The following is a 26632-nucleotide window of genomic DNA, read 5'->3' as shown; positions in this document are numbered from 1 at the left end:
ATGAATAAAAACTACCATATCAACGTACGAAAGGTATCAGTTTTAGACAGATATAAAGAGATAAACCGTTAATTATCTGCTATTTTGAGTTGTTTGCATTCTCTAAAAGAAGTTCAAAGAAAACTTACTTTGGAAGCTGAGTGAAGGCCAGAAAACCAGCTTTAGAAGCCACAAGCCTCCTCACAGCCTGGAACTGACTCTCAAGTTCTGCATTTGAAGCAACAACATCTCCCTCTTGGGACAATAATGCTGTTATGGCATTATTGATCAGTTTTTCTTTGTTTTCTGAGAAGAGACCCTAGGTAAAAGAAGAATGTTTCAAAAAGTTCCCATTCCAAAAGTTAATGACAATGAACAAATTATAATACAATTTATCTTACATCCTGCGTTACTGCATGCAGAACTCCACTATATGAAATATTAGCGTTGAACCTGAATACAGCATCCGCAAAGTTGCCATCTGTAAGATGAAAGGGTTCAAAAAGATTTAGAGGTTTGCATTCCTAATTTTTAAATTATTAAGGAGATGGACAAATGCAATTATACTTAAATCGATACTTACTTGGAGGTGTGGCTAAAAATCTGAGATGAAGGCTCTCTACTTCCTCATCGACAGGCATGCTGAGTAACCCCCATCGCTGACCTTTATGAGTTGGTGTCATTTTTACACAAACGTCTCTGTTACCAGAGGCTCTTACTCCATCCAGCAAACTTGCTAGTAAGGAATCTCTAAGCAAGGTAAAAAATAAATAGGTTTTAGGATTGATAATTAAGGGGAATTTTTATTCAGCATATAGCACAGGCCCTTTAGCAGGCAACCTGCTCGGGGAGGGCACTCTAAGTTCAAGGAGAAGCACAAGGGAACAGGGGCTTTATGGGAAAGCTTGGAGTTCTAATACTAGCTCTGTACTTTGCTGTCACATACCTTGTACAAGTTACCTAAGCAGTATAAATGTAATGTTTTTGGTTTTTTCTTTAAGATTTTTTTAAACAGTTTTACTGAGGTATAACTTACAAATCAAAAATTCACCCAATTAAAATGTACAGTTTAAGAATTCTCAGTAAATTTATACAGTTGTGCAATCATCCAGTTTTGGTATACTTCCATCACCCCAAAAAATTCTCTTGTGCCCATCTCAAAAAACTGTTTCCCAGTCCCAGGCAACCACTTATTTTCTATCTCTATAGTTTTGCTTTTTCAAATAACCTCATCGAGAGAATGAAAAGGCAACCATGGGCTGTGAGAAAATATTTACAAAAGCCGTATGTGATAATGGACTGTTATCCAAAATATACACGTAACTCTTAAAGGTCAACAATAAGAAAAACAATTCATTAAAAACTGATCCGAAGTCCTTAACAGACACCTCACCAAAGACGATACACAGATGGCAAATAAACATATGAAAAGATACTCAGCACATATGTCATCAGGGAAATGCAAACTGAAACAAGAAACCACCACACAGCTATTAAAATGACCAAAATTGAACACTAATAATACCAAATCCTGGGGAAGATATGGAGCAACAGGAATCCTCATTCACTGCTGCTTGGAATACAAAATGGCACAGCCACTTTTGGAAGACAGTTGGCAGTTTGTGACAAAACTCAACATCCTACCATATGTATGATCCAGTGATCACACTACTTAGTATTTACACAAAGTATGAAAACTTCCGTTCGCACAAAATCTGCACACAGATGTTTACCACAGCTTTACTCATAACTGCCCAAACTTAGAAGCAACCAAGAGGTCAAATGGATAAATAAACCACGGTTATGTCTAGACAATGGAATATTAGTGTTAAAAAGAAATGAGCTATCCAGCCATTAAAAGACAAGGAGGAAATGAAAAAGCCAATCTGAAAAGGCTACATACTGTATAATTCCAACTATGATACTGTGGAAAAGGCAACTTTGGAGATAGTAAAAAGATGAGTGCCTGTCAAGGTTTAGGGAGGAAGGCAAGATGAAATCAGTGGAGCAGTATTACTGCCGGAGAGGACCCCTGGAGATTTTTAGGGTGTGAAAATAGCCTGTATGATACTGTAATGCTGGACAAATGTCATTATACATTTGTTCAAACTTGCACAGCCATCAGTTGTAACACATATATCACTCTGGTAGGGGATGTTGGTAATGGGGGAGGCTATGCCAGTTAGGAGGCAGGGCAGTAGAGTGTACGAGGCATAGGAGAAATCTCTGTACCTTCTGCTCGATATTGCTATGAACCTAAATCTGCTCCAAAAAATAGTCTATTAAAAAATTCAAATAAACAGAATCATATAATGTATAGCCTTATGTGTCTTGCTTATTCTATATATTGTGTATTTTTAAGATTCAGTCCTTTTTATTGCTGAGTAGTATTCCACCGTACAGATAATCGACATTTTTGCCTATTCATTCACCAGGTGATGTAAATATCATTTCTACTTTTGGCTATTATGAGTAATGTTATTATAAACATTCACATACAAGTTTTTATGTGGGCATATGTTTTTATTTCTCTTGGGGTAGATACCTAGGAGTAGAACTGACATAAGGTCATACGATAACTATATGTAAGAAACTGCGAAACTATTTTTTAAAACAGTTCATGATTTTATATCCTCACCAGCAATGTATGAGAATCCATGTGCTTGCCAACAATGGGCACTGCCAATCTTTTTGACGTTATCCACTTTAGTGTACATGTAACGGCTTTACTTTTCCCTAATGAATCATGATCTTTTCATGTGTTTATTTACCATTCAAATATCTTCTCCGATGAGGTAGGTGTCTATTTGAATATTTATGCTATTATCTGTTTTTTAGTATTGAGTTAAAAGAGTTCTTTATATATTCTAGAAACAAGTCTTTTATTAACTATATGTTTTCCAAATATTTTCTTCCTGTCTGTGGCTTGTCTTTTTCTTTTCCTAATGGGGTCAAAGTTTTCAATTTTGAAAAAGTCTAATTAATTAGACTTTAATGAATTGTGATTTGGTATTGTATCTAAGAAATCTTTTCCTAATCCAAAGTCACAAAGAAATTGCTTTACTTTCTACATATAGACTTTATTGGGAAAAATGGCATCTTCTTCCAAGGGATCAGGATTAAACAATGTAATGTACATAAAGCACATGACGAACTATAAATGTTGAGCTACCCTCCTCGGCTTAGAACATGTGCACTACCTTTTTTTTTTTTTTCCCAGAAGTTCTCTTCCTTGAATTCAGGACAGGAAAAAATACAACCTTTTGCTTAAAATGCCATTTTTGTTGAGCCTAGATCAAAAGCTTTCCAAGGTAAGAAACAGTTACTGGTCATACTCCAGGAAGTGACAATACTTCAATAAGGCTGTATTGCAGACAGTGGCAAAATGCACCAGAACTGTTTCAACTACCTGTTAAAAACAGATTCAGTCTCAATCTATTTCCTACAGCATAAAAGAACTTCCTGGAATGTAAAAATTGCCAAGCCCATGACAACGGCTTAGTATATGAAGGGAGATCTAGTCATTCACAGTAAAACAGCACTTAAAGTGTTTACCTTACAGGAGGAGTTTATGAGCTATATCATCTCACAGGTTTTCACAGCAACAGCCAAGTCAGAGTAATATAAAAAAATTCAGGTATATTCCACTGGAAAATTAGTAACTAGCCTACTGATGCTAACTTAAAGAACCTAACTTCAAATATATTTAAAGTAACTTGCTGCTGTTATCCAAACAATTTAACAACGAAAGAAGCTATTTCAAAATACCTTAAAAGCATAAGTTACAGAAAAACATTTTATTTTCATCATTCCATTTAAAATCAAATCACCATTTTTAATCTCTTTGGAAATTTGAAAACTGAATGAAGGTCATTTTCAATATGCAACAAAATAATGTTGTCTTTTCCTAAGTTATATGATTTCAAAGTTCTAGATTATAAATTTTTTTTTCCTCTCTGATGGCACACTTCGTTTTGCATATACTAGGATCTCAAAAGTTTGATGAATAAAAATACCTTTCTGTTGAAGAATATTTCCGTATTTGCCCTTTTATAAATTCAATGGTAAAAAGTTGTGGATTTTCTGAGTCACAAACCAATGCAAATACCTAATGAAAACAAAAACCAAGTTCAACAAAAGATGTTTCATTTTATGGTATTTCTTTAGAAGAACTACACATTATCATTTTAGCTTACAAAAGTCAATATTTAAAAACTGTTTACAGTATCAGATTTAAGAGCTGCTTAAAAGGCTCATTCAAATTTTCATATAATTGAATAAAAAGTTCCATTCATTGTATACTTTGAAAATAAATTCTGTAATAGTCATTGTTCTAAGTTCAATAAATATCATAATGTAAAGAATGAAATAGATTCTTATTTTTCCATTCTTTAAATGAAAAAATGTTAAAATAGAAAATTATTCTAATTTATCCATAGGAAGAAATCTCACGTAGGCTAATAATGCCAAACTTACTTCTCCCAAAGGCTTCAAAGTCGCAATATTATAGGTTGCGGGATCACGTTCTACTAAACACGTTTCTGTTAGTGCTAGAACTCGTTTTACGGGTTCCTTCAAACAAAATTGAGACACATTAAAAAGTCATTGAAGAAAAAAGTCAAAACCTGAGGAACAAATTTTTATCTTTAACACAGGGTCTTACCGAGTGTCTAGGTGATATTTTTTGGACTATAAACTCTGCTAAAGATGTGATGGATTCATCAGTGCTGTATTTTCCAAAGCGAAGATTCAAATATTGCTCAAATTCTAAAGGTTCTTTTCTGATGCGCAGTGAAATGCCTATGTAGTTACCAGCGTGATCTATTGCACTTTTGATAATTTCTTCTCTTTGCTCTGATGCAAATAAATGCTGCACAAATTGTGAAATTTAAAGAGTCAGGATTGAAACAACTAAAATGTGACCATTTTGAATCAACTCACAGGAAAGAGACTGAAGTAGCAATCCTAAAGAAAAACAATGGTAGCTGATCTTATCAAAGGTAAATAAGCAGTGTGTAGTGGTTTTTTTTTTAAGATTTTATTTATTTATTCGAGAGAGACAGAGAGAGAACAAACAGGAGTAGCAGGCAGAGGGAGAGGGAGAATCAGGCTCCCCTGAGCAAGGAGCCTGATGCAGGGCTTGATCCCAGTACCCCAGGATCATGATCCGAGCCAAAAGCAGACACTTAACCGACTGAGCCACCAGGTGCCCTGCAGTGTGTTGTTTGAATCACTACTACACTAAGTTAAACTCACAAAGTCTGGGATATAGGGCCCTGCAAATAACTCATTGAATGGAAATTATCTCATAACTTCTCACAGTCTGATTCCTGTCACCAAGTAGAAAACAGTGTGCTGGAGCTTCAAGAAGGGGTCCCAGGGACCCCAGACAAGTCCAGTGGGGGTAGTGGGTACTACATGGGCAGGATTCCCAGTTTCAACAAAAGTAGCTCTGATTTAATGTTTTTAATATAGTGGGTTTTCTTGCAAGATTACCTTGAAGAATGCTTAAATGTTTACAAGCCATTAACCAATGGACATTACAAATCAACCTCCAGGAGTGTATTTACAAAGGTAAAGATAAGGTATTGCTACTTGCATTTGATGCCTGGGCCAGAAACACTAAATGTACTGCAAAGTAAAAGGCAAGAGAGTGCCATGCAACAAAGAATTGTCCTGTCCCTATTCCAATAGCTCCCCTGCTGAGAAACATTGGTTGAGATCATGTTTTAAAACTTGATTTTAGGGGTGCCTGGTTGGCTCAGTCAGTGGAGGGGGTGACCCTTGATGTTAGGTTTGTACATTCAAGTCCCACACTGGGTTTAGAGATTACTTAAAATAAATACATTAAAATCCTAAAACCTGATTTTATTCCCAGCTGCTTAGGATAGTCACTATGTATGCAGAAGGTACCAGGTAAAGGTTTTCCGTCATGGTATCATATTTGTAGTGAACCGACCCATTTTAACTAGTGCCTTTTAAAAGGCAGAATATGCTTAAAGAGTAGATGATTAAAACTAAAATTTCTTGATGCCATTAAGCAATAATAAAAACTGTTGCCAATTGAGGAGTATTAATTCTCATCCTTAATGTTTACCTTATGCACAATGTAAGGCTTGGCTGAATTATATGGTCCCATTAAGGTCTGTGAGGCTATATGTATTCCTGTAATTAGGTACGTTTTCCACCAAGGATTTTTTTTTTTTTGAGAGAGAGAGAGAGAGAGCGAGCGCACGCAAGTGTGGGGGGGGGGGGGAGAGAGAGAGAGAATCTTAAGCAGGCTCCACCTCCAGCACGGAGCCTGGAGCCCGACTCAGGGCTTGAGCTCACAACCCTGAAATCATGACTTGAGCCAAAATCAAGAGTTAGACGCTTAAACAATTGAGCCACCCAGGCACCACCCCCACCACCACCACCAAGGCGTTAATCATTACAAATTTCACTGTCCATGGAAGAGAGAAGCCTTTGGACAGCACTTCAACAACTGGTGCTGCTCTAGGGTCGGCGAGGGAACTGATTTTCTCTTTGGGCCTTCACCTTTGGGGTCTAGACTCAGAGGTAACAAAATGTCTAGATGTGTGTTCCTAGATGAGGGCATCCATCACCTGGGCAAAGAGTGAAAGATGGAAAAAGGCCTGTAACTCTGAAGAGCTAACATATTTTGTAAACCAAATAGTTTAGCACCTCTCCCCCATTATCATTCCTTTTATTTCCCTTCTGCTACCCTCTAGCCTCTTGTATATCTAAAAGTTCCAGGCTTGCCCTGGCTCTGCTACCCAGAGAAGGATAATTTATCTATATAACACCAAACCTTGGGAGTAGTTGTTCCCAGGCCACTAAGATAGCTAGAGAAATTAAAATTCTCAAGAGAAAGGAATGGAAACTCTATTGCTTGTGGAAACTCTATTGCTCATCTTTGAGATGCAAGATTTAATTAAGGAAAGCAAAAAGTTTCTTATAAAAAAAGATGGTCATCACCTATAGCTCAGCTTCTATTACCAATTAACAAATAGAGTCTGAGCATCTTTAGTGGCTTCTACTGTACCACACAATTCACATATAATTCAGAATTTCAAGACAAAAACATGTAATGCACTCCAAATTGGAAGTTTCGATGAATACTCAGATTTCAAATTACAAACAGCTGGGGAAAGGAGGGAAGACTATAAAAATAAAAGATCTTAAATTACTTCTTCAAAGAAAGCTTAGAATCTTTAAGACATTAATACTAATGAAAATAACAACCGTAACTACCATTTTACTAAGCCATATATTATGCTAAACATTTATGTAAGTTATCTCACAGGATCCTCAAAAAAAAAAAAACAAAACAAAACCAAAAACACACACACACACAAACAAAACCTATGCCATACATTTTACTCTCCCCACTTTAAAAAGCTCTAAGTTGAGATTCAAGCTCAGATCTCTTTGCTAAAAAACCCTGCACGCTTAATACCAGACTTCCTTCCAGAAGACTCCTGTGAAATTTGAAAATGAATTGTAAAAACGCTGCTCTCCTTCAAATGGTCATGCCTCTTTTCAAACGACTTTTTAAAAATACTACTTACCAATCTACTAAATCCTCCGTAAAGTATACAAAACCCTCCTTGATAATCAGAGAGATCTACAAAGCCTTCAATATTTCTATAGTCATAGGAACAGAGGACTTTGTTGGTTGCAGGATTAATTTGGTCAAAGCCTCCAGGAGTTACTTCTAAAATGACAGGTTTTCTTGTATCACTCCAGTGATGCTTATAGCAGTTATATCTCTAGAGAGAGAAATAATATTACTCTTAGGTTCATATTTAAGCTTATCATAAAATAAAGTTATGCTTAATGTATCAGTCACTGCTAAGACAACCAGAAATCTAAACAATAATTATAAATATTTAGAGCTACTATCCAAATTGTTTAAAAACATTAATTTTAGCTATTTGGAGGTTTGTATTTAAGAACGTTCACTCAAACTGAAGATACTATATTTTTTTTAAATTAACAAAGGTTTGGGTTACAATATTTTATGAACAATTCTGAGTCCGTCTTACGCAAAGCTATTCAAAAAAGAAAGAAAGAAAGAAAGAAAGAAAGAAAGAAAGAAAGAAAGAAAGAAAGAAAAGAAAAGAAAAGAAAAGAAAAGAAAAGAAAAGAAAAGAAAAAAGAACAGTCCTAAAAGAAATGTTACTCTGAAAGTTTTATTGGGAATAAAGGTTTCAACTTTTGTTGGAGGATTCTTTTATTTCAACTTACACATGGAAAAGAGGTAAGTCACATTTTGAGGAAGTTACAGTGTTCAGTTTAAACAATCTGAGCTGGTTCAGTATGCTAATACATTTTCTTTCTACACACACAAAAATGCTGAAGCCTCAGTCTGACCTTAGGCTTTTCTAATCACACCAATGGGAAGTTATAAATCTGATTGCATTAGCAAGTAAAATTCCAGTTAGATAATAACATTCCTTTGTAAATTAAAGTACCTACTATCAGAAATGATTAGAATGGTCAACCCCCATTTACACCCAGTTTTATTCTTAAAAAGAAAAAAAGGTTTAGGTGAGGCTGCTAACCAAAATGTTACAAGAGAAAATAATTTAAAATAAAGACAAAATGAGGCAAGAAAAAAAGTAACCATGTGTCAGATGTGAAATGACTATCCCCTCACCTATTCAAAAAGTCCACAAAGTTTTCCACCGAACAATATAAAGAGGAACACATGGTCAATTACAGGACTCTTCAGGTGAAAGCAGATCGGTTGCTCAGGAGTATAACTATTTCTAATACTGAACAGGTAGGTATTCAGAAGAGTAAGGCATTAAAAAATAAACACCTACACAACACCCCAACACTAAACCCAGCAATGAGCCTCAGTTTGGCTCAGGGTCATGACATCAAGTCCCCTCAGCATCATGGATCAATGGCATAATAATGCACATTATAGTTCCATAAAAGGAATTCTGCAGAAAGACAAAGGGCCTGCATTAACCCAAGAATATATTTAGAACCTTGATTCTGATCTAAAGGATGGAGCAGTGCCACTTCTCTCCAGAAAAAGGGAAGCCACAAAAATGGTGGTGCTTTTCCAAACTAGACTTGTTCACATGCGCCAACCCACTCTGCAGTCTCTATTCCCCCCAGCTGATAATCAACTGTGATAATGAGATGTGCTGACAGAAACACATCATTATCCCCCAGGATTGCAGAGGCCAAAAGAGACAGACTTAGAGATCTGATTTAGAGTACATCTAGGGACAACTGAAGACCTGAGGGTCAAATTCAATTTATGCAAGAGTATTTGCCAGCAGAGCATCTGGGGGAGGAAGAGGTACCATTTATTACTGATTAAAACTAGGCAGACTGACTTTTAGGCAATCTTTTAGAGACACTGTTACCACCTCAGTTTTTAAAAGTATTCAGTGGCTGAAGTTAACTGATAAAAAGGGAAGCTTATAAACAAAATCTAAAAGTATGTTTTTGGAAGCAGTTGTTTTTCCAAACAGACAGAAAACTCAACTGCTAACATAAAGTAATTAAAATAAGCAAACCAAATTACAATTTATAGAAATCTGACTGTGGTTCATGAGGAACAACAAACAAGCAGCTTGCCAACTGCCATTAATCTATTTTAAATGGCTCCTGAGCAGCCAGTCAGTTGCTTGACTTGACATCAGTGAGGCTTCTGGGATGCTAAAACTAGCAGCAGAACATCCAAAGGAAGGATGCGGGCTTAAAAAGACAGGGAAATGCTGCTGCCAGCTTCTCAGAATTCAGTTCCTGCCTTTTACCGGAAGCCAGAGTTCTGAACAGTGCTACCAGTTTAGGCATTATTCTGTCCCCATCCCCGTTACAAAAGCAATACCTTCTCATGAAAAGAAAGTCCGCATTTCAAGGGAGTGAAAAAAGCATAAACTCCCATCTCCCCTCCTCAGAAGTCTCTGATTTAGTTTAAATGCTATTGTAACATGACTGGAGAACACCTGAGAAAGTTATGGAGATTCTAAAAAGCACCCGTGGCTTCCCCAAAGCTGTCAGTGCACCATGCAAGCCTTATTAGCAGCCAGATCCAGTGCAAGAATGTATAAAAAGTTTTGATATACTCCAAACTTCTTAAAACCTTAATACTTCTGAAATAGGAAAATCCTACATCAAACAACTAATGCATGTTCCAGCAGGTATTATCCACAGTGTGATGCTTACTGTTGCTGTTTAGAATATTGAATAAAGAGCACCTGAACTATTATAGCACTGGCTTTAATGTTCCATAGTTCTGCCTGAAAACTTTTTCCCCAACTATCGACATTAACAGTCATAAATCTAATTCCTCATATTGGAGTTTCCTGTTAAACTACATTCATCTCTCACACAATGCCAGAAAACATTAAATGATGATTCTTATTTCCCTCTAGCTTTGCCATAAAAGAAGCGCACAGATCACAGAATGATTTCTGTAATAAATGGCAACATTAGAATAAAAATAGATACTAATATTGTTAAATACTTGCCCTTCCTGTGATTTTTCCTTCTGAAAAATCAGTTCTAAATCTCTGAAAGAGAAAACATAATCACAGTTTATGACAACAGACTGGTAAGGAAGACTCACAGTTCAGTCCTTTCTATCCAAAACATGTAAAATCCCAACCTGATAACCTTGATATTAAAAAATGTAATTGAAGTTATAGTTTAAGATTGTTCAATAAAAAATGTGTGGAACTTCACTGAAAAGCAAGACAGATTAAACATACAACCGCTTTGCTCTCTATACACGCTTAAAAAGGTTAAAAACACTATTAAATATACAGGATTTTTCAGCCTTTCAGTTAGAGAAAGTGAAAGTTTCACAGAATCAAGTTAATGGTCAATAAGAAAAAATAAGCAGTGTGGGAACAAAGGCTCAAAACATTAATATCTGTACTTTAATGTAACTGTTTCATTTAAAAAAAAAAGAACAGAGAAATTTAGCTTATTAATATGGAACTGTTCTTACCAATGCTTCTGTAAGAAGTTCTGTTCTGTGCTCTGTAGAAAATTTTAAAGTTTCTGACTTTTTCCCACTGCCTTTACGAAATGTGAGGTTGAATTCTGTTCCTTGTCCTTTTCCAACGGGACTGATGCTGCAAATGTCTCCATAAGGCCACTAAAAGAAAGAAAAATTCTTCCAACTGATGCTATATTAAATACTATTTTTACTACTTTACTTTCACAATCACTGATTAAAGGAGAAAAATCTTATAAAATAATACAGAGGCCTAGAAGATGTTATATCTCAGAGTAATTCTGTAACAAATGCTTTTAAAGGTTTTCAGTTATCAGAGACAATAAAAATCCCATCTGTATTCCAATTTTAATAATTAATGACATTAATCCAAAGCAATTAAAATACATAAAAGTGAAAAGAAGTGAGGAATAAAATTTTGATTACCTACAGATCTGTTAAAACGAAGAGACAAAAAGGAATCTGTAAAACATGCCTACTTTAGAAATAAAAATAAGCTAGAATATACTTAAATATGTTTACTTATCCATATTCAAGTTGGTCTTGCCTTTATAAACAGTAACCCTACTTCCATAAGTATTTTCCAACCACTGCACTATGACTTAATTTATGTTTGCCTTTATTGCAGCTCCAATATAGTCTTTGAAATTATAAAGAACTAATGTATCAATTTACATAAAAGAGATGGCTACCATCAAAAGCAAATATCAAAAAGTTATACTACTTAGAGCCTAGAAAAAAACATTCATCACTACCCTCTCTTATTTACTTATTTTTGGTAGTCGGCACCAAGTATTATTTTAGCATATCCATCTCTTTCAAAGTTGACTTTTCTAACCTAAAATACTGATTTCAGGCCAGGGAAATCATGGGTCATAACCTAGCTTTTAAAATTCAAATGGAATTCAAAAAATGCCTAACAGCTACTAACATGATTACCTGATTTGTTACTTCTAAGGTATTGGGATTATATGTAGTAATCGCATGGGTTCCAACTGAAAAGACACGCTTATACCTACAAAGAAAGACAAGTACTTAAATTTAGTCTTAAATAAAAGAAACATTTTATAATAAAATATATGATATTAACACAAAAGGAATATTTCAACAAACAGAAATGTATCAGTTCAATGCTAACTAAATATAGCTTAGTTTTATATTCTAAAGTGTTACTAAAACCTACCCACTACCACTCACTTTACTTGTGAACTAATAAGATCCTTAAGTAGACAACAGGACCTAAGCAAGCTTGAGTTGTTAGTATACATGAAGTTAACAAAATACTGGAGGATACCAAGATTCTAAATGGGAAAATTTTATTAAGAACAACAACACTCCACACTACTAATTCTTTAAAAATACCCTTTCAACAACATCATGATGCAAAGAAGGAAAACTTATGGCCTGCAACTGGTCAGTCACAGCAGTATTCTGGAATCTTAGTAATTTCTATTTAAGCAAGTACCTATTAAAGTGTTGCAATTTTATAGAAGTAGGAAGCCTACACCACAGACAAGCAAGTTTCACTTCTCACTTCACTTCTTTCACATCTAAGGAGAAAATCACTTGGATATCAATAATCCTTTAGGAGACGAATTCATAATGATAAAAATAGAAACTGAATTAGAAAAACTTAAAGAGGGGCGCCTGGGTGGCACAGCGGTTAAGCGTCTCCCTTCGGCTCAGGGCGTGATCCTGGCGTTATGGGATCGAGCCCCACATCAGGCTCCTCTGCTATGAGCCTGCTTCTTCCTCTCCCACTCCCCTGCTTGTGTTCCCTCTCTCGCTGGCTGTCTCTATCTCCGTCAAATAAATAAATAAAATCTTTAAAAACAAAAAAAAGAAAAACTTAAAGAATTAGTTCTTTAAAAATAAAATACATAAAACATCAGCTACTCTAAGAAAACACAAAAACAAAATTAAGAATATGTAAGATTGATAATCATAGATACAGAAGAAATAATGTGTGTAACTATGCAGATAAGTTTGAAAGTTATGAATAAATCAACCCCTTTATAGAAGAACTTAAGAAAGCTGCGAAGAATTACAACCTACAGAAGCACCATGGCTCAAACAAGAAGATGGACCTTAAAGGAACAGGTAAGTCCCACGCTTCTTAAGTTGTTCCAAGAAACAGACTAAGGACAGTTTCTCAATTCTTTCAGTGATAACTAAAATCTGGTAAGACAACACAAGAAAAAAGATATATCAATCTATTTTTAAAATAAATATTAGCAATAAGAATAAAGTAGCTCAGGGCGCCTGGGTGGCTCAGTCAGTTAAGCATCTGCCTTTGGCTTGGGTCATGATCCCAGTGTCCTGGAATCAGTCCCCCACAGGCTCCTTGCTCAGCAGGGGTCTGCTTCTCCCTCTGCCTGCCACTCTCCCTGATTGTACTCTCTCTCTCTGTGTCAAATAAACAAAGTCTTAAAAAAAAAAAAAAAGAAGAATCAAGTAGCTTATTAAAATAGTAGTACACCATGACCAAAGAAGGTTCATTTTAGGAAAATAGAGTTCAACATTAGAAAAATCTATTAATATAACTGGTCATATCTACTGAAGTACCTACTTGTATTTTAGTTAAGAGATTTCTAAATTACCAAAACTGGATGTTAAATACAATAAAATGCCTTTTTGATATCTATGAAAATCATGTTTTTCTGCTGCTAATACAGTAGAAAGACACACATGCCTTAAACCAATAGCCATTATCAGACTTGAGGGTAACATACTAGAAGGATTTCCACTGAGATCAAGACAGATCTTTCACAATTTAATTTTTCTATTTCCATTTTTTCCTAATTAGTATATTATATAAAAATTTCTAAGTTATTTCCATTTGGGAAAAAAATGATAGATTTTATTAATCTTTACCATACAGTCATTAAAAAAGTATTGCCAAACTACAAATATTTTTTTCACATGTTTAAAATAGACTGGGAAATTATCTAAAGAATGAGAATACCCTCTTCTAACATAAAAACATTCATTTGCTGCTTTCTAAAGCCAGGCGAGCCTTGAGAGATTGGTGAAGTACATGAGGATTAACCTAAACAGCTAAAAAGTCTCGGAACTTCAGAGGCTTTTATCTGTTAACAGGGACAAAGAAATAAGATCTTGTTGAATCACTATCTGCCTCAGAAGACTGCACAATGAAATCAAATATGACAGAAATGTGAAGTCACAAATTCTAATTTTCAGAATCAACTGGAGAGTCAAACATGCCAAATTTTATAATCCCGAAATGACACCAAAGAATTTGTTTACTTTACTTTGGGAGCAAAAGTAGAAGAATTAAAGGTCCGTAATGTTTCCAATGTCAAGTAATGCTGTCACGTTCAAAGTCTTAAAGGATCTCAGCTAAGAAGATATTCTTTTCAACTCTAAACTATTTCCTCCACACAACTAAAGCCCTTCTAACATCCTTCACGTGTAACTTTGTTGTCTAGATCAGTGCTGTGCAAAGAACTTTCCAAGAAGATGGAAACGTTCTGTATCTACACTAATGATGTAGCTGTGAGTCGCATGTAGCTATTGAGAACTTGAAATGTGGCTAATGCAAGTGAATTTTAAATTTTATTTATATTTAATTACTTTAAATTTAAATAGTCACAGCTGCTTAGTGACTACCATAACTGGAGATAGTACATTCTAGATCCTTCAGGAAAAGGATCGTGAAGTGTCCATTAGGCCCAAAATACCATCAAGACTAGTAAACTCAGACCTATCTTTCAGACAAAATACTGAGCTCTACAACCTCCTTTAGAAGAAAGCTGTAAGGAAATTCTTAAGAGAATTCTCTTCTATTCTCCTCTTTCCCCCTTCCATGAGAGCTCCTCCTACCTCTCCGTCCTCTAGAATGGCCACTGCACTTTAAGTATAGAACAAATACTTCTAGGTCATTAAAAACACCTTTACAAGCAGCCCTAAACCTTCGAAGAGTACCTGTAAAGCCTCCTTAGAATAAAATCTAAATGATCTCTCATGTATGGTGTGTTAGTCACACTTGCAAACCTACGATTTTTTTTTTTTTTTTTTTTTTTTGTATCTTTTACTAAGTCACTGGTCACAAAGAAAAAAGATTCCCTAAGTTCAGGGAGGTACAAGTCTTCATTATCTTGAAACTCTGAACTCCTCACCTAAGGCCCAGCACTGCATACAGCACATGCTCAGTGTTTGTCGAACAGCTGAATAGACCAACCTATCCAATCGCAAATCAACATGCACTCAAAACTATGACCTGTTCATTTAATCTTGTTTTTAAAACAGAATATATGTCAGATAGCAACTAATTCCACACCAGTTTTTTAGTCATAACCACTATAACATCAGGAAATGACTAGGGTCTTATTTTTATGAAATACTCCCATTTTATTTGCTATCTGCAAAGAGAAAATGCCATTTATAAATTATAATAATTTAATCTGCTGTTCTTACAGGCTTGAAATGAATTTGTTGGTTAATTCGTTAAAGTTATCATACTAAAATTTCTTTTTTTCTTTTAAAGATTTTATTTATTTATTCGACAGAGATAGAGACAGCCAGCGAGAGAGGGAACACAAGCAGGGGGAGTGGGAGAGGAAGAAGCAGGCTCCCAGCGGAGGAGCCTGATGTGGGGCTCGATCCCATAACGCTGGGATCATGCCCTGAGCCAAAGACAGACGCTTAACCGCTGTGCCAACCAGGCGCCCCCATACTAAAATTTCTTATAAAATACAGCTACACTAAAACCAAATAATGAAAGGAACAAAGACTAAAGTAAACAAGATGTATGAGAAACTTATGACAGATGATGCCATCTACATAATATGAAGAACTGTAAAAACGACCACTTTTCCCCCAACTGAGAAATTGAAATTCATTATTGACTTTACTTATTATTGCACTTGTTCCCGTTTTACTCAGGAACTAAAGTTACACAAATCATTAAATGTCTACAGGAAATAAGGCACTTTCTTCCCTCAAGTTTTTACAACTCTCAGATTTCTTCTTATATGACAGCTTAATAAATAATATAATTTACATTACCCATTAACTTTAATATTATTTAGAATCAGGAAACTAAAGCTATTTAAATAAAAAACATATTTGAGGCACCTTTTCTATGGGGCATTTTGCTCCCATAACAATTGGTGGTAAAGACAGGAACAAGTAAAAAGGTGCTAATGATATTACTGACAGAGATAAGAAAGATCATCTGAAACAAAAACCACTGAAGCAAAAGCTGGGGATGTAATCTAGTTCTGAATTTGACAGATAATGTTCAGATTTTTTTAACAGACTAAACTTACATTAAAACGAACACTCCTGCATTATTCTAATTCCTGCAGATAAAAATGTTATGCCATTCTTTTTTTTTTTTTTTTTTAAGTAGGCTCAACACCCAGCGTGGAACCAATGCAGGGCTTGAACTTACCCTGAGATCAAGACCTGAGCTGAGATCAGCAGTCAGATGCTTAACTGACTGAGCCACCCAGGCACCCTTATGTTGTGCCATTCTTATATTTTATAATCCTTATAAATATTGCTTTCCTTTTTGAAAAAACTTCTCAAGACATTATTTTTTTCCTACAGCAACTATTTTTAGGGAAAAAACCCTCATGTATTAGATAAGATACTGTATTAAGTATTACCATGGATTGAGACTCAGTATTAAATGAGCATGTATCAGACCTGGGTTCAAGGACATGGCAGTAAATGAGGGAGTTAGTCCCTCAAAGACCCAGTTTCCTCCCAACATTTTTATTTTTATTTTTTGATAGAGGGAGAGAGAGAATCTTAAGCAGACTCCAAGCCCAGCGCGGAGTCGGATGCAGGCTAGATCTCACCCACCCTGAGATCATGCCCTGAGCCAATATCAAGAGCCTGGCCACCCAGGCACCCCTCCCAACATTTTATTTATTATTAACTAATTCAAACATTCAAAATGAACTTCAAAGTAGTTAAGAGATAAGATACTTGTCGGTCATTGTTTGAAAGTTAATTCCAGACTTGAATACTCTTAATTAGCATGTATCAATTAGACATGTACAATAGTGTCAACAGACGCTCCAAAAATACTGGCCACCATCACAATATTCTTCTGCACAAAATTTCACTACCATTCAACTCTCTCAAAATAGAGAAAATTCAACATTACTTTCTTTTTGTAAAGTACAGAAAAAGCTTATGTTTACTATAAAATAATGGTTCTCAAATTTCTTGAGGTCATAAAACCTTTGTGTATTACTTTTAAAGTTAAGAACCTCCCATCCAAGTACTAACCAGGCCTGACCCTGCTTTGCTCCTGAGATCAGACAAGATCAGGCGCATTCAGGGTGTTATGTCTGTAGACTTAAACAACCTCAATGCTTTCAGTAGACAGTCTATGCAATTGGCCTCATATAAGCCAAACAGACCTAATCAGACTTGGAAGACAGCTTTTATGTTACCTAGCCTAGTCCCCATAACATATAGCTTGAACCTTTATAGTACCCTGGGCAAAGTTAGCTAGTTTTAATTGTTCATTACTGTGCAAGGGAACTAACTAACCTTCCTTAAGAGTAATTTTTTTTTTTCCCCAGTACGGTAGATATTAACCACTGTTCCTTAGAATTAAGCCAATATATCCTGTCCCACAAATTTCACCTGTTGGTTCAAGTTCTGGTTTTCAGCTTCACATAGGATATAATAATTTTTCTGCCAACCAGACTTCACTTTGAATCCTCTTTCCTAAGCTGAACACCATAGTTTCTTCGACCATTTTAAAGTAAGTTTTGGCTACTAATTTCTAAGAAGCCGTTAGGATTCTCACAGAACCTAGGGTTTTTCCTTTTACTATTAAAAGCTTCATAATCCAGTTACTTGAATTAGAATTTTAATCCATCAAATAATGAAACTAAGGATAAATGAAGTACAAGATTTCTCAAAGAGTCAGGAGATCAATGGTAAGCAATGCTGAAGGAGGCACTACAGCTTACTAGTTTAGCCCACCAGCTCTGGAGTCACTGCCTGGGTTCGAATTCACTTTCTATGTAGCCTCTGCTAATTTGCTTAACCTCTCTAAGCTTCAGTTTCTCCATCTGAAAAATGTGGATAGTATAATATCTATCTCCTAATGTGAGGATTAAAAGAAATCATCCATGTAAAGTATTTGTCACTTGCTATTTATAATCAGTAAATGTTAGCTATTCTTATTGCTATTATTCTGTTGACTGAGTAACGGGGGAGGAGTTCCAAACTCCACTAGAGTAAATGAATTAATTATAGTTAGTATCATTGTGTTTCCAGTAACCATAACTGCTAAATTCATACCTAACACATAGAACAAAATTAACAGGCAAAGTGGTCATTCCTATGCCTGTAATACCAGGATACTCTGATTCTGGTCAAACACCACTTGAAAGATCAGTTTCTCCTGAAATGACCCACTCACATCAGAAGTTGTATTCCTCAGAAAGGAGGAAGAAGGAATGTGTAGCACATACTCTCTGCAAATGTCTATTTCAATAACTCAGTAAGAAAATGTCCCATTTCTTTCAGGGGAAATAAAGCACATCCCATGAAATTAAGGGCTTAAATTTCATGATGCAAGGTCCATATTTTTTCCAGCTCAGATAGAGCCATTTTTAAAAATATTTTTAATTTTTAGAGCAGTTTTAGGTTCACAGCAAGATTAAGCAGAAGGTACAGAGATTTCCCAAATACTCCCTGCCCCACCCATGCACAGCCTCCCTCACTATCCTCCACCCACAGTGGTGCATACACTTGTTATAGCTGCTGAACCTACACTGACACATCATCTTCAACCCAAGTACAATTTACATTAGGGTTCACTTTTGATGCTGTACATTCTATGAGTTTGGACAAATGTATAAAGACATGTACCAACCGCTACGGTATCATACAGAGTAAGTTTCACTACCCTAAAAATCCTTTGTGATCCACCTTTTATCCCTTCCTCCCCACTAAGCCTTGGCAGCCACTCCTCTTTTTAATGTCTCCAAAGTTCTGCCTATTCTGCAACGTTATATAGTTGGAATTATACACCATGTAACCTTTTCAGACTGGCTTCTGTCACTCAGTAATATGCATTTAAGTTTCTTTCATGTCTTTCCTAGCTTGATGGTTGATTTCATTTTAGCACTGAATAATATTCACCATCTGCATTGGGTGATTATGAATAAAGGTGCTACAAACATCGGTGTGCAGGTTTTTGTGTGGATGTAATTTTCAACTGTTTTGGGTAAATACTATGGAGTGTGATTGCTGGACCATATGGTAAAAGGACACTGAATTTTGTAAGAAACCACCAAAGTGGCTATTCCATTTTGCATTCCTACCAGCAACAGATGAAAGTGCCCTTTGCTCCACATCCTCACCAGCATTTGGCACTGTCGGTATTCTGGCCAATCCAATGACTGTGTAGTAGTATCTCTACATTTGCATCTCCCTGATGACTGATGATGTGAAGTATCTTTTCATATATTTTGTCATCTGTATTTCTACTTTGGTGAGATCCCTGTTAAAGTCTTTGGCTCATTTTTTTTAATTGGGTTGTTTTCTTATTGTTGCGTTTTAAGAGTTCTTTGTATACTTTGAATAGTCCTTCATCAAGGGTCTTTTATAAGTCTTTTCCCCCAACTTGTTTTTACATTCTCTTGACAGTGTCTTGTGCAGAGCAGAAGTTTTTAATTTTAATGAAGTCCAACTTATCAATTCATTTTTCATGGGTCACATCTTTGGTGTTATATCTAAAACGTCACTACCAAACCCAAGAGTCATCTAGGTTTTCTCCAATGTTATCTTTTAAGACTTCTGTGTTTCACATTTAGATCAGTGACCAGTTTTAATTTTTGTGAAAAGTGTAAAGTCTGTGCTTAGATTCTTTTTTATTTATTTACTTATTTTTTGCATGTTCATGTCCAGATGATCAGCATTTGTTGAAAAGACTATTTTTGCAACAACACTGTGTGAAAATACAAAATTCCTAAAAAGCAGATGCATTATTATTTGTACTTCTGAATGGAAAAATGTTTGAATCCCAGACTGCCTGATAAAAACCACAAAGAAATATATAAAGAAAACACAAAAACAGTTCAGGATGGACTCCTCTGAGGTTTAGAGGCTGGCAGGGTTAAGAACAAGATCAATAAAGCAAGGGAAAAAACCCTTAGGATTTCTAGGATTATCAGTGTTGGTGACATTTGTAAATTCCAGATGGCTAAAGAGAAGAGTATCTCTTCTTTTGCAAGATTCCATTTCTACACATAAGAAAGGTATCAGAAATTTGCCAGCTTCACCTTCAGTTGACCTACCTCTCGATTTCCTGTATCTAGTCACTACACAGACTGTATATGAATGTCATAAGCAACAGCCATTTAATTCCACAGACTGATTACCATATATCCATCCCAACGTATTAAAATCTACTTCAGATACTGAAGTGCTACTCTGAAATTCAGAGCACTTGCTACAATTAATGTATGCAAATATCGAAGTGATCCACAGGTAGATTTTACTTGTGATTTCCAACCAGAAAAAAACGAAAAACCTGTATTTTGAAAATCACCCTAAAGTTTCAAAAAGTGAATCTGCACTTCTGCTTTAACTGAAACATATGCACCCTCCTTCCTATTAGAAATGGTTTGCTTAGGCCAAAAAGGACACTTTGCTCTTTCATGAAAGAAAAGTGCTTTTTACTCCAGAAATCTACTCCCCCTTCTTGCTCATTCCAGAGCAAATATATAGTTATGTACTTTGCAAGGGGGAAAATGACAAGCAGAGGAGAAAAGGCTACTTTGCCAGCCAAGGAGACTACACTAACCGTGAAAAGACCTGAATTAATAAAAGCATGGAGTAGTGGCTGCAAAATGAGACACATGAAAACTATTACAAAGGTAACATGAAATAGGTCAGGTAACATGAAATAGGTCACATGAATATCCTCAAGAGAAATATGTAAAGAGGTTACTTTTAATTTAGAGCATATCTAAATATATAGACATATTTAATTTAGACATATTTTTAGTTTAGAAATACACAGAAAGAAAAATATTTATTTATATTTGCTGCCACTATCAATAACATTTTTGTGAATGTTGGGCCTGGGTTAGCAGTGTATATAGGCTGAAGTCACTTAAAACTGAGGCCCTAAATCCCCAAAACCACATGTAAAATTTGTTGTAAATAGACTTATTTCTAGAGGAAGGGTTCAGTTAACAACTCTGAAACAACACAGAATTTTTAATGTTAGCCATTTGTTTTTTACATTAAGACTGATGAGGAATGCTTTAAAATTAGATTAGAATTGGCCACATAGAATAGGTTAAGTGTAATAAAAATCTGAGTGCCACATAATAACGTACATGATTAATGAAACAACTATCTCACTCTGAAAATGCAAGATCTTTCAATAAGTTAAAAGCTTCAAGGTGTGTACACTAAAAACAAAATACTGTTGAAAGAAAATTTAAAAGACGTAAATAAATGGAAAGACATCCCCCGTTCATGGATCAAAAGTCTCAATATTGTTATGGTGGTAATACTCCCCTATTTGATCCACACATTAATAAAATCCCTATCAATATCCTAGCTGTATTTTTTGTAAGATTGACTAGCTGACTCTAAAATTCAATATGGAAATGCAAGAGACCCAAAATAGCCTAATCTTGAACAAAGCTGGAACCTCAAACTTCCTAGTTTTAAAACTTAGTACAAAGCTACAGTAATCGAGACAGTATAGTTCTGGTATAAGGTCAGGCATATAGATCAATGGGACAAAACTGGCAGTTCAGAAATAAACCTTTACATTTGTGGCCTATTATTTTTGACAAGAGTGCCAAAACAATTCGACAGGGAAAGAATAATCTTTTCAACAAATGATGTTAGGACAACTGGATAACCACAAGCAAAAAGAATGAAGCTGCATCCCTATTAAACACTTTATACAAAAATTAACCCAAAATCGAAGTAAAATTTTTAGAATATAGGAACAAATCTTACTTGGATTAAGTAATGGCTTCTTAGATATGATACCAAAAGCACAAATTAGCAAAAGAAAAAGATAAACGATTTCATCAAAATCAAAAACCTTGTGCTTCAGGTGATAACCATCAAGAAAGTGAAAAGACAACATACAAAACAGCAGAAAATATCTGCAAATCATTTATCTGATAAGCAACTTGTGTTCAGAATATATAATGAATTCTCACAACTCAACAATAAAAGGATGAATAACTCAAATAAAAAATGGATGAATGATCTGAACAGACATTTTGTGAAAAATATACAAATGGCCAACAAACAGAAAAGATATTCAACATATTAGCCATCAGGGAAATGCAAATTAAAACCACAACAAGGGACGCCTGGGTGGCTCAGTCAGTTAAGCGTCTGACTCTCAGGTCATGATCTCATGGGTTGTGGGATTGAGCCCCACCTCAGGCTCTGCACTCAGCAGGGAATGTGCTTTAACATTCTCTTTCTGCCCCTCCCTCCACTCACGCAGGCACATGGGCATGCCGGCACTCAACTGCTCTCTCAAAAATAAATAAATAAATCTTTAAAAAAAAATAAAAATAAACTGACAACAAGATACCACTTCATATCCATTAGGATAGCAAAATTAAAAAAAGAGAGACAAGTGCTGGTAAGGATGTGGAGAAATTGGATTCCTCATACATTGATAGTAGGATTGCAAAATGCTTTCTGTAGCCACTTGGAAAAGCTTGGCTGTCAAAAAGTTAAACGTAGAGTTACCATGTAACTCTATATAACTCCTTACAATATCAATTACACTCCTAGGTATGTACCCAGAAGAACTGGAAATACACATTCACTCATAAGGTTACACATAGACATTTATAGCAGCATTATTCCTAATAGTAAAAAAGTGGAAACAATACAAATGTCCATCAACTGATGGATGGATAAACAAAATGTGGTAAATCCATATAACAGAACATTACTTGGCAATAAAAAGAAATGCGCAAGCTACAATATGGATGAAACTTGAAAACATTATGCTAAGAGAAAGAAAACAGTTATACATCTGACTCTTGGTTTCGACTCAGGTCATGATCTCAGGGTCATTGGGATGGAGCCCTGTATTGCTCTGCACTCAGCACAGAGTTTGCTTAAGATTCTCTCTCCCTCTCCCGTTGCCCCTCCCCCTGCATTAGTGTGCATGCGCACTCGCGCGTGCGCTCTCAAAATAAATAAATAAATCTCTAAAAAAAAAACAACTAATCTTGTGACCGAAAGTAGATTAGTGGCTGCCAGATGCTGAGAAGATAGGAAAAAAGGGAAGTAATTACTAATAATATTAGAGAAGATTTTTGGGGAGGTGATGAATGTCCTCCAAAAATGGTTAGCATCCACTACTCTACTGAATATATTAAAAACCACTGAATGGTACACTTTAAAAAGGTGAATTTTCTGTTATGTAAATTTTATCTTAGTAAAGATGTTATAAAAACAAAAAAGTTTCAAGGTGTCAAAGATGAGGGCAAGGAATTGTGCTGAGAGCACATAAACAGTTCTCCAAATTATTACAGAAGAAAAAAAAAAAAAGAGGATTGTCTTAAGTCTTAGCCACAACTTTCCTAGATAACAAAAAATTTTCCAGATGATCACAATTACTGACAAGCTCGCAAAACAAAAAGTATTCAGTAAGCTTATCCTTTAGAATGTTTCAGTATGCTATACTTGTATTAAAAATAGAAGTTACAGGGGCGCCTGGGTGGCACAGTCACTAAGCGTCTGCCTTTGGCTCAGGGCGTGATCCCGGCGTTCTGGGATCGAGCCCCACATTGGGCTCCTCTGTTGGGAGCCTGCTTCTTCCTCTCCCACTCCCCCTGCTTGTGTTCCCTCTCTAGCTGGCTCTCTCTGTCAAATAAATAAATAAAAAATCTTTAAAAAAAAATAGAAGTTACAGTATGATGATCAGAGCAATCTGCCACCTGAGAAAAAAATAAAAATCATTTCAATGAACAATTTTTTTAAGCCTGATGCAAAGAACTAAAAGAAAGTCACACTATCCTGGGTATGTCAATTTTCTAACTTTGCTCAATGAAATTAAATGAAGAAAAAATTTCAAGCAAATATTTTACAAGTGTAACAGTTATGCTCCTTAATTTAGGAGATCATACAATTGAGTTACTAAAAGGAAACAAACACTCTATCTTTCAAAATTATAGTCAGTTTGCTAACGCAAACCAGAAACGCTACAGAATTCAGATGTTGCACCATTCTAAGAAGTTACTACACTATTACCTAAAAGATGAAAAGTTCAGAAAAAGATCTAAAGTTACTGGCTTTATATACATGGCATAGTTTATCTGAGGCCTGATTTGGAATAATGTGGTCACCTATTTGTCAAAGTGTGGGATACTCATTTTATTTACTACTACTTAAAACGATTAGACAGGAAACTTTTTTGGTACTGGCCAACAGGCGCCACTCACTGAACACTCAATGTATTTAAAGCATAATTTGAAAACCTTCACATGCTCCATGTCACTTCATTTAATCCTCACAGCAATCTGAGGGGTAGGAATTACCACCGGTTTTACAAAAAGGAAACAGAAGTATCAACATCTTGGTCTGACCACGCAGGCTACAAAAAAAATGTCACTGCCTCTCCCAAAGAAAAAATAAGATCAAACCCAATTTTTAAAATTCATTATAGGGCTAAAGAAAGATTATAAAACGCACTACTAGCATATTTCTCTGACAGGCAAATCAACACAACAATGCAGCCATCACACACAGGTTAGTCTCTGGCCAATAAAGCTGTGAAGTTAATACTCTGCCACTACTATATAATCCAACCATTAACAACATCCAAAAAGGTAGACAAATGGTCTGTTTTCCTTTTGTTACTTTTAATTCTTACCAACTCCTTCCTAACACAGACATAGAAAACCATAAATGTCAAAAGGAAAAAAGGACAATAATTTATTCCAAGTGTATCATTTGCATTTAAAATACGCACATATGCTTTTCAGAAGAGAAAGGCTGAATGGCATAACTGAGCTGTGTGGTACTACTCAAGATACTGAAAGTTAGGTTTAAAATGATACTTCATAGAAGCACAGAAAAATAAAACCAACAGAAATACTTACTTTCCCCTCCATGAATGTTTTGTGGTGTAGAAACATGCCAAATCCTTGTTTTCCCTAATTATGTTCATTTTGTGCTGAAACCTAGAAGATAAAAATATGGCTGAATTTAGTACAGTTATCCTTCAAGTTTTTCCTGAATCTCCAATACCATACTTTCAGAGCTTGCCATATAATACTGATTTTTAAGGCACAATTTCTTCCGCAAGACCACAGGTTTTAAGAAGAGGCACTGGTCTGTTCACGTCTCCATCACAGACCTTACCACACTATATTGTGATTGTCTGCTCTCCTCCACTACAATGGGTTTCTTGAGGACAAGAATTGCCCTCAACATCCCAAGAGTAGAGAATCTAATAAAAAATGTTCAAGTAAATTAATCTTTAAATTTCACATTAGCAACAATGCCTTGGCACAATACGGGCACCTGAAAATGTTTCCCAGGTATCAAATCAATTCCAAAAGATTTCTGAGTTACTAAGTGCCAGCTGTTCTGCTATCATTGTCACTTTAAGGAGACCCACTATAAATACAATTTAACTTAAAAATAACAATATTTTCATTACAAAAGTAATGCATGTCCACAGTAAAACATCTAAAATGCTCATAAAGTAAATCCTAGCATCTAAACATAATCATTCTAGCCTCCCTTCTTCTATTTAGAAAAGGCTTTTTTAAAACAAAACTGAGATTGTCAATTGTACTGCTTAAGCCTGTTTTCACACAATATTAACCTTCTTCTATGGAAACGTCTATGGAATTAAATATTCTTTAAAAAAGTTATCCCATTGTATGAATATACTAGAACAATGCTACTTATAGTGTAATCACAAGCATCAAGCTAAGTACAGAAATTGACAGTGTTTAGAAACCTAGAAGGTTTGGTGAGTGAACTTCTCTGGTTGAAGAGTACACAGACCAAACAGTTCAGGACTCTCAAACTTTTGTGATGGATCACATGGTAACAGCTTCCTACCAGCCTCATGCAGAGGGACCATGTTATGTGTCATATTTTAAAATTAGTCTACTGACTATAGCCCAGAAGTGTATGAAATCCAGAACCCACTTACTCTATGAAAAAAATTTAAATGTATCTAATTGTACAGGATAAACTACTGGAACTGTTTACTAAGGAAAAGATTGATAAATTTTGAAAATACTACATAATTTGCTTTATACTGCATAAAAGTTAAAATGAATATGGTCACATTTCTTCTTTTTTGACTTGACCATCTCTCCCTACCCTTAATTAGAAATGTACTTTAAAAAATATATACCAAAGTGTCAATGCACATTAAATAGCTAGAATTATGGTTCCAACCATATTATGGTTCACACTGGTCTAATTTTTTTTAATCTGCACGTATCCTTTTAACAACTTGAATAAAACTAATTTCATTCAAAAAAACACTTTTATAACAGCTTTTTGAGATACAATTCACAGGGGCGCCTGGGTGGCACAGTGGTTAAGCGTCTCCCTTCGGCTCAGGGCGTGATCCTGGCATTCTGGGATCGAGCCCCACATCAGGCTCTTCCGCTATGAGCCTGCTTCTTCCTCTCC

At 35.5% G+C, this 26632-nt stretch overlaps 1 protein-coding gene across 1 annotated transcript in view; it reads right to left on the bottom strand.

Moving 5' to 3' along the window:
• DNAJC13 (DnaJ heat shock protein family (Hsp40) member C13) overlaps positions 1-26632 on the bottom strand; it is a 119993-nt gene that overhangs the window by 75484 nt on the left and 17877 nt on the right. The window contains exons 2-12 of the mRNA XM_045791762.2: positions 25075-25155; positions 11909-11984; positions 10961-11110; positions 10479-10520; positions 7551-7751; positions 4643-4849; positions 4456-4551; positions 3996-4087; positions 563-729; positions 381-460; positions 129-298 (exon numbers count right to left, since the gene is read on the bottom strand). Coding sequence (XP_045647718.1) covers positions 129-298; positions 381-460; positions 563-729; positions 3996-4087; positions 4456-4551; positions 4643-4849; positions 7551-7751; positions 10479-10520; positions 10961-11110; positions 11909-11984; positions 25075-25142 — 1349 coding nt within the window. The 5' untranslated portion in view covers positions 25143-25155. The remainder of the gene's footprint in view (positions 1-128; positions 299-380; positions 461-562; positions 730-3995; positions 4088-4455; positions 4552-4642; positions 4850-7550; positions 7752-10478; positions 10521-10960; positions 11111-11908; positions 11985-25074; positions 25156-26632) is intronic.

The sequence above is a fragment of the Ursus americanus genome, chromosome 20, assembly GCF_024610735.1.
Source record: "Ursus americanus isolate L20-20 chromosome 20, mUrsAme1.1.p, whole genome shotgun sequence".
Taxonomy (NCBI): domain Eukaryota; kingdom Metazoa; phylum Chordata; class Mammalia; order Carnivora; family Ursidae; genus Ursus; species Ursus americanus.
This window is presented reverse-complemented; position numbering and strand designations above follow the sequence as displayed.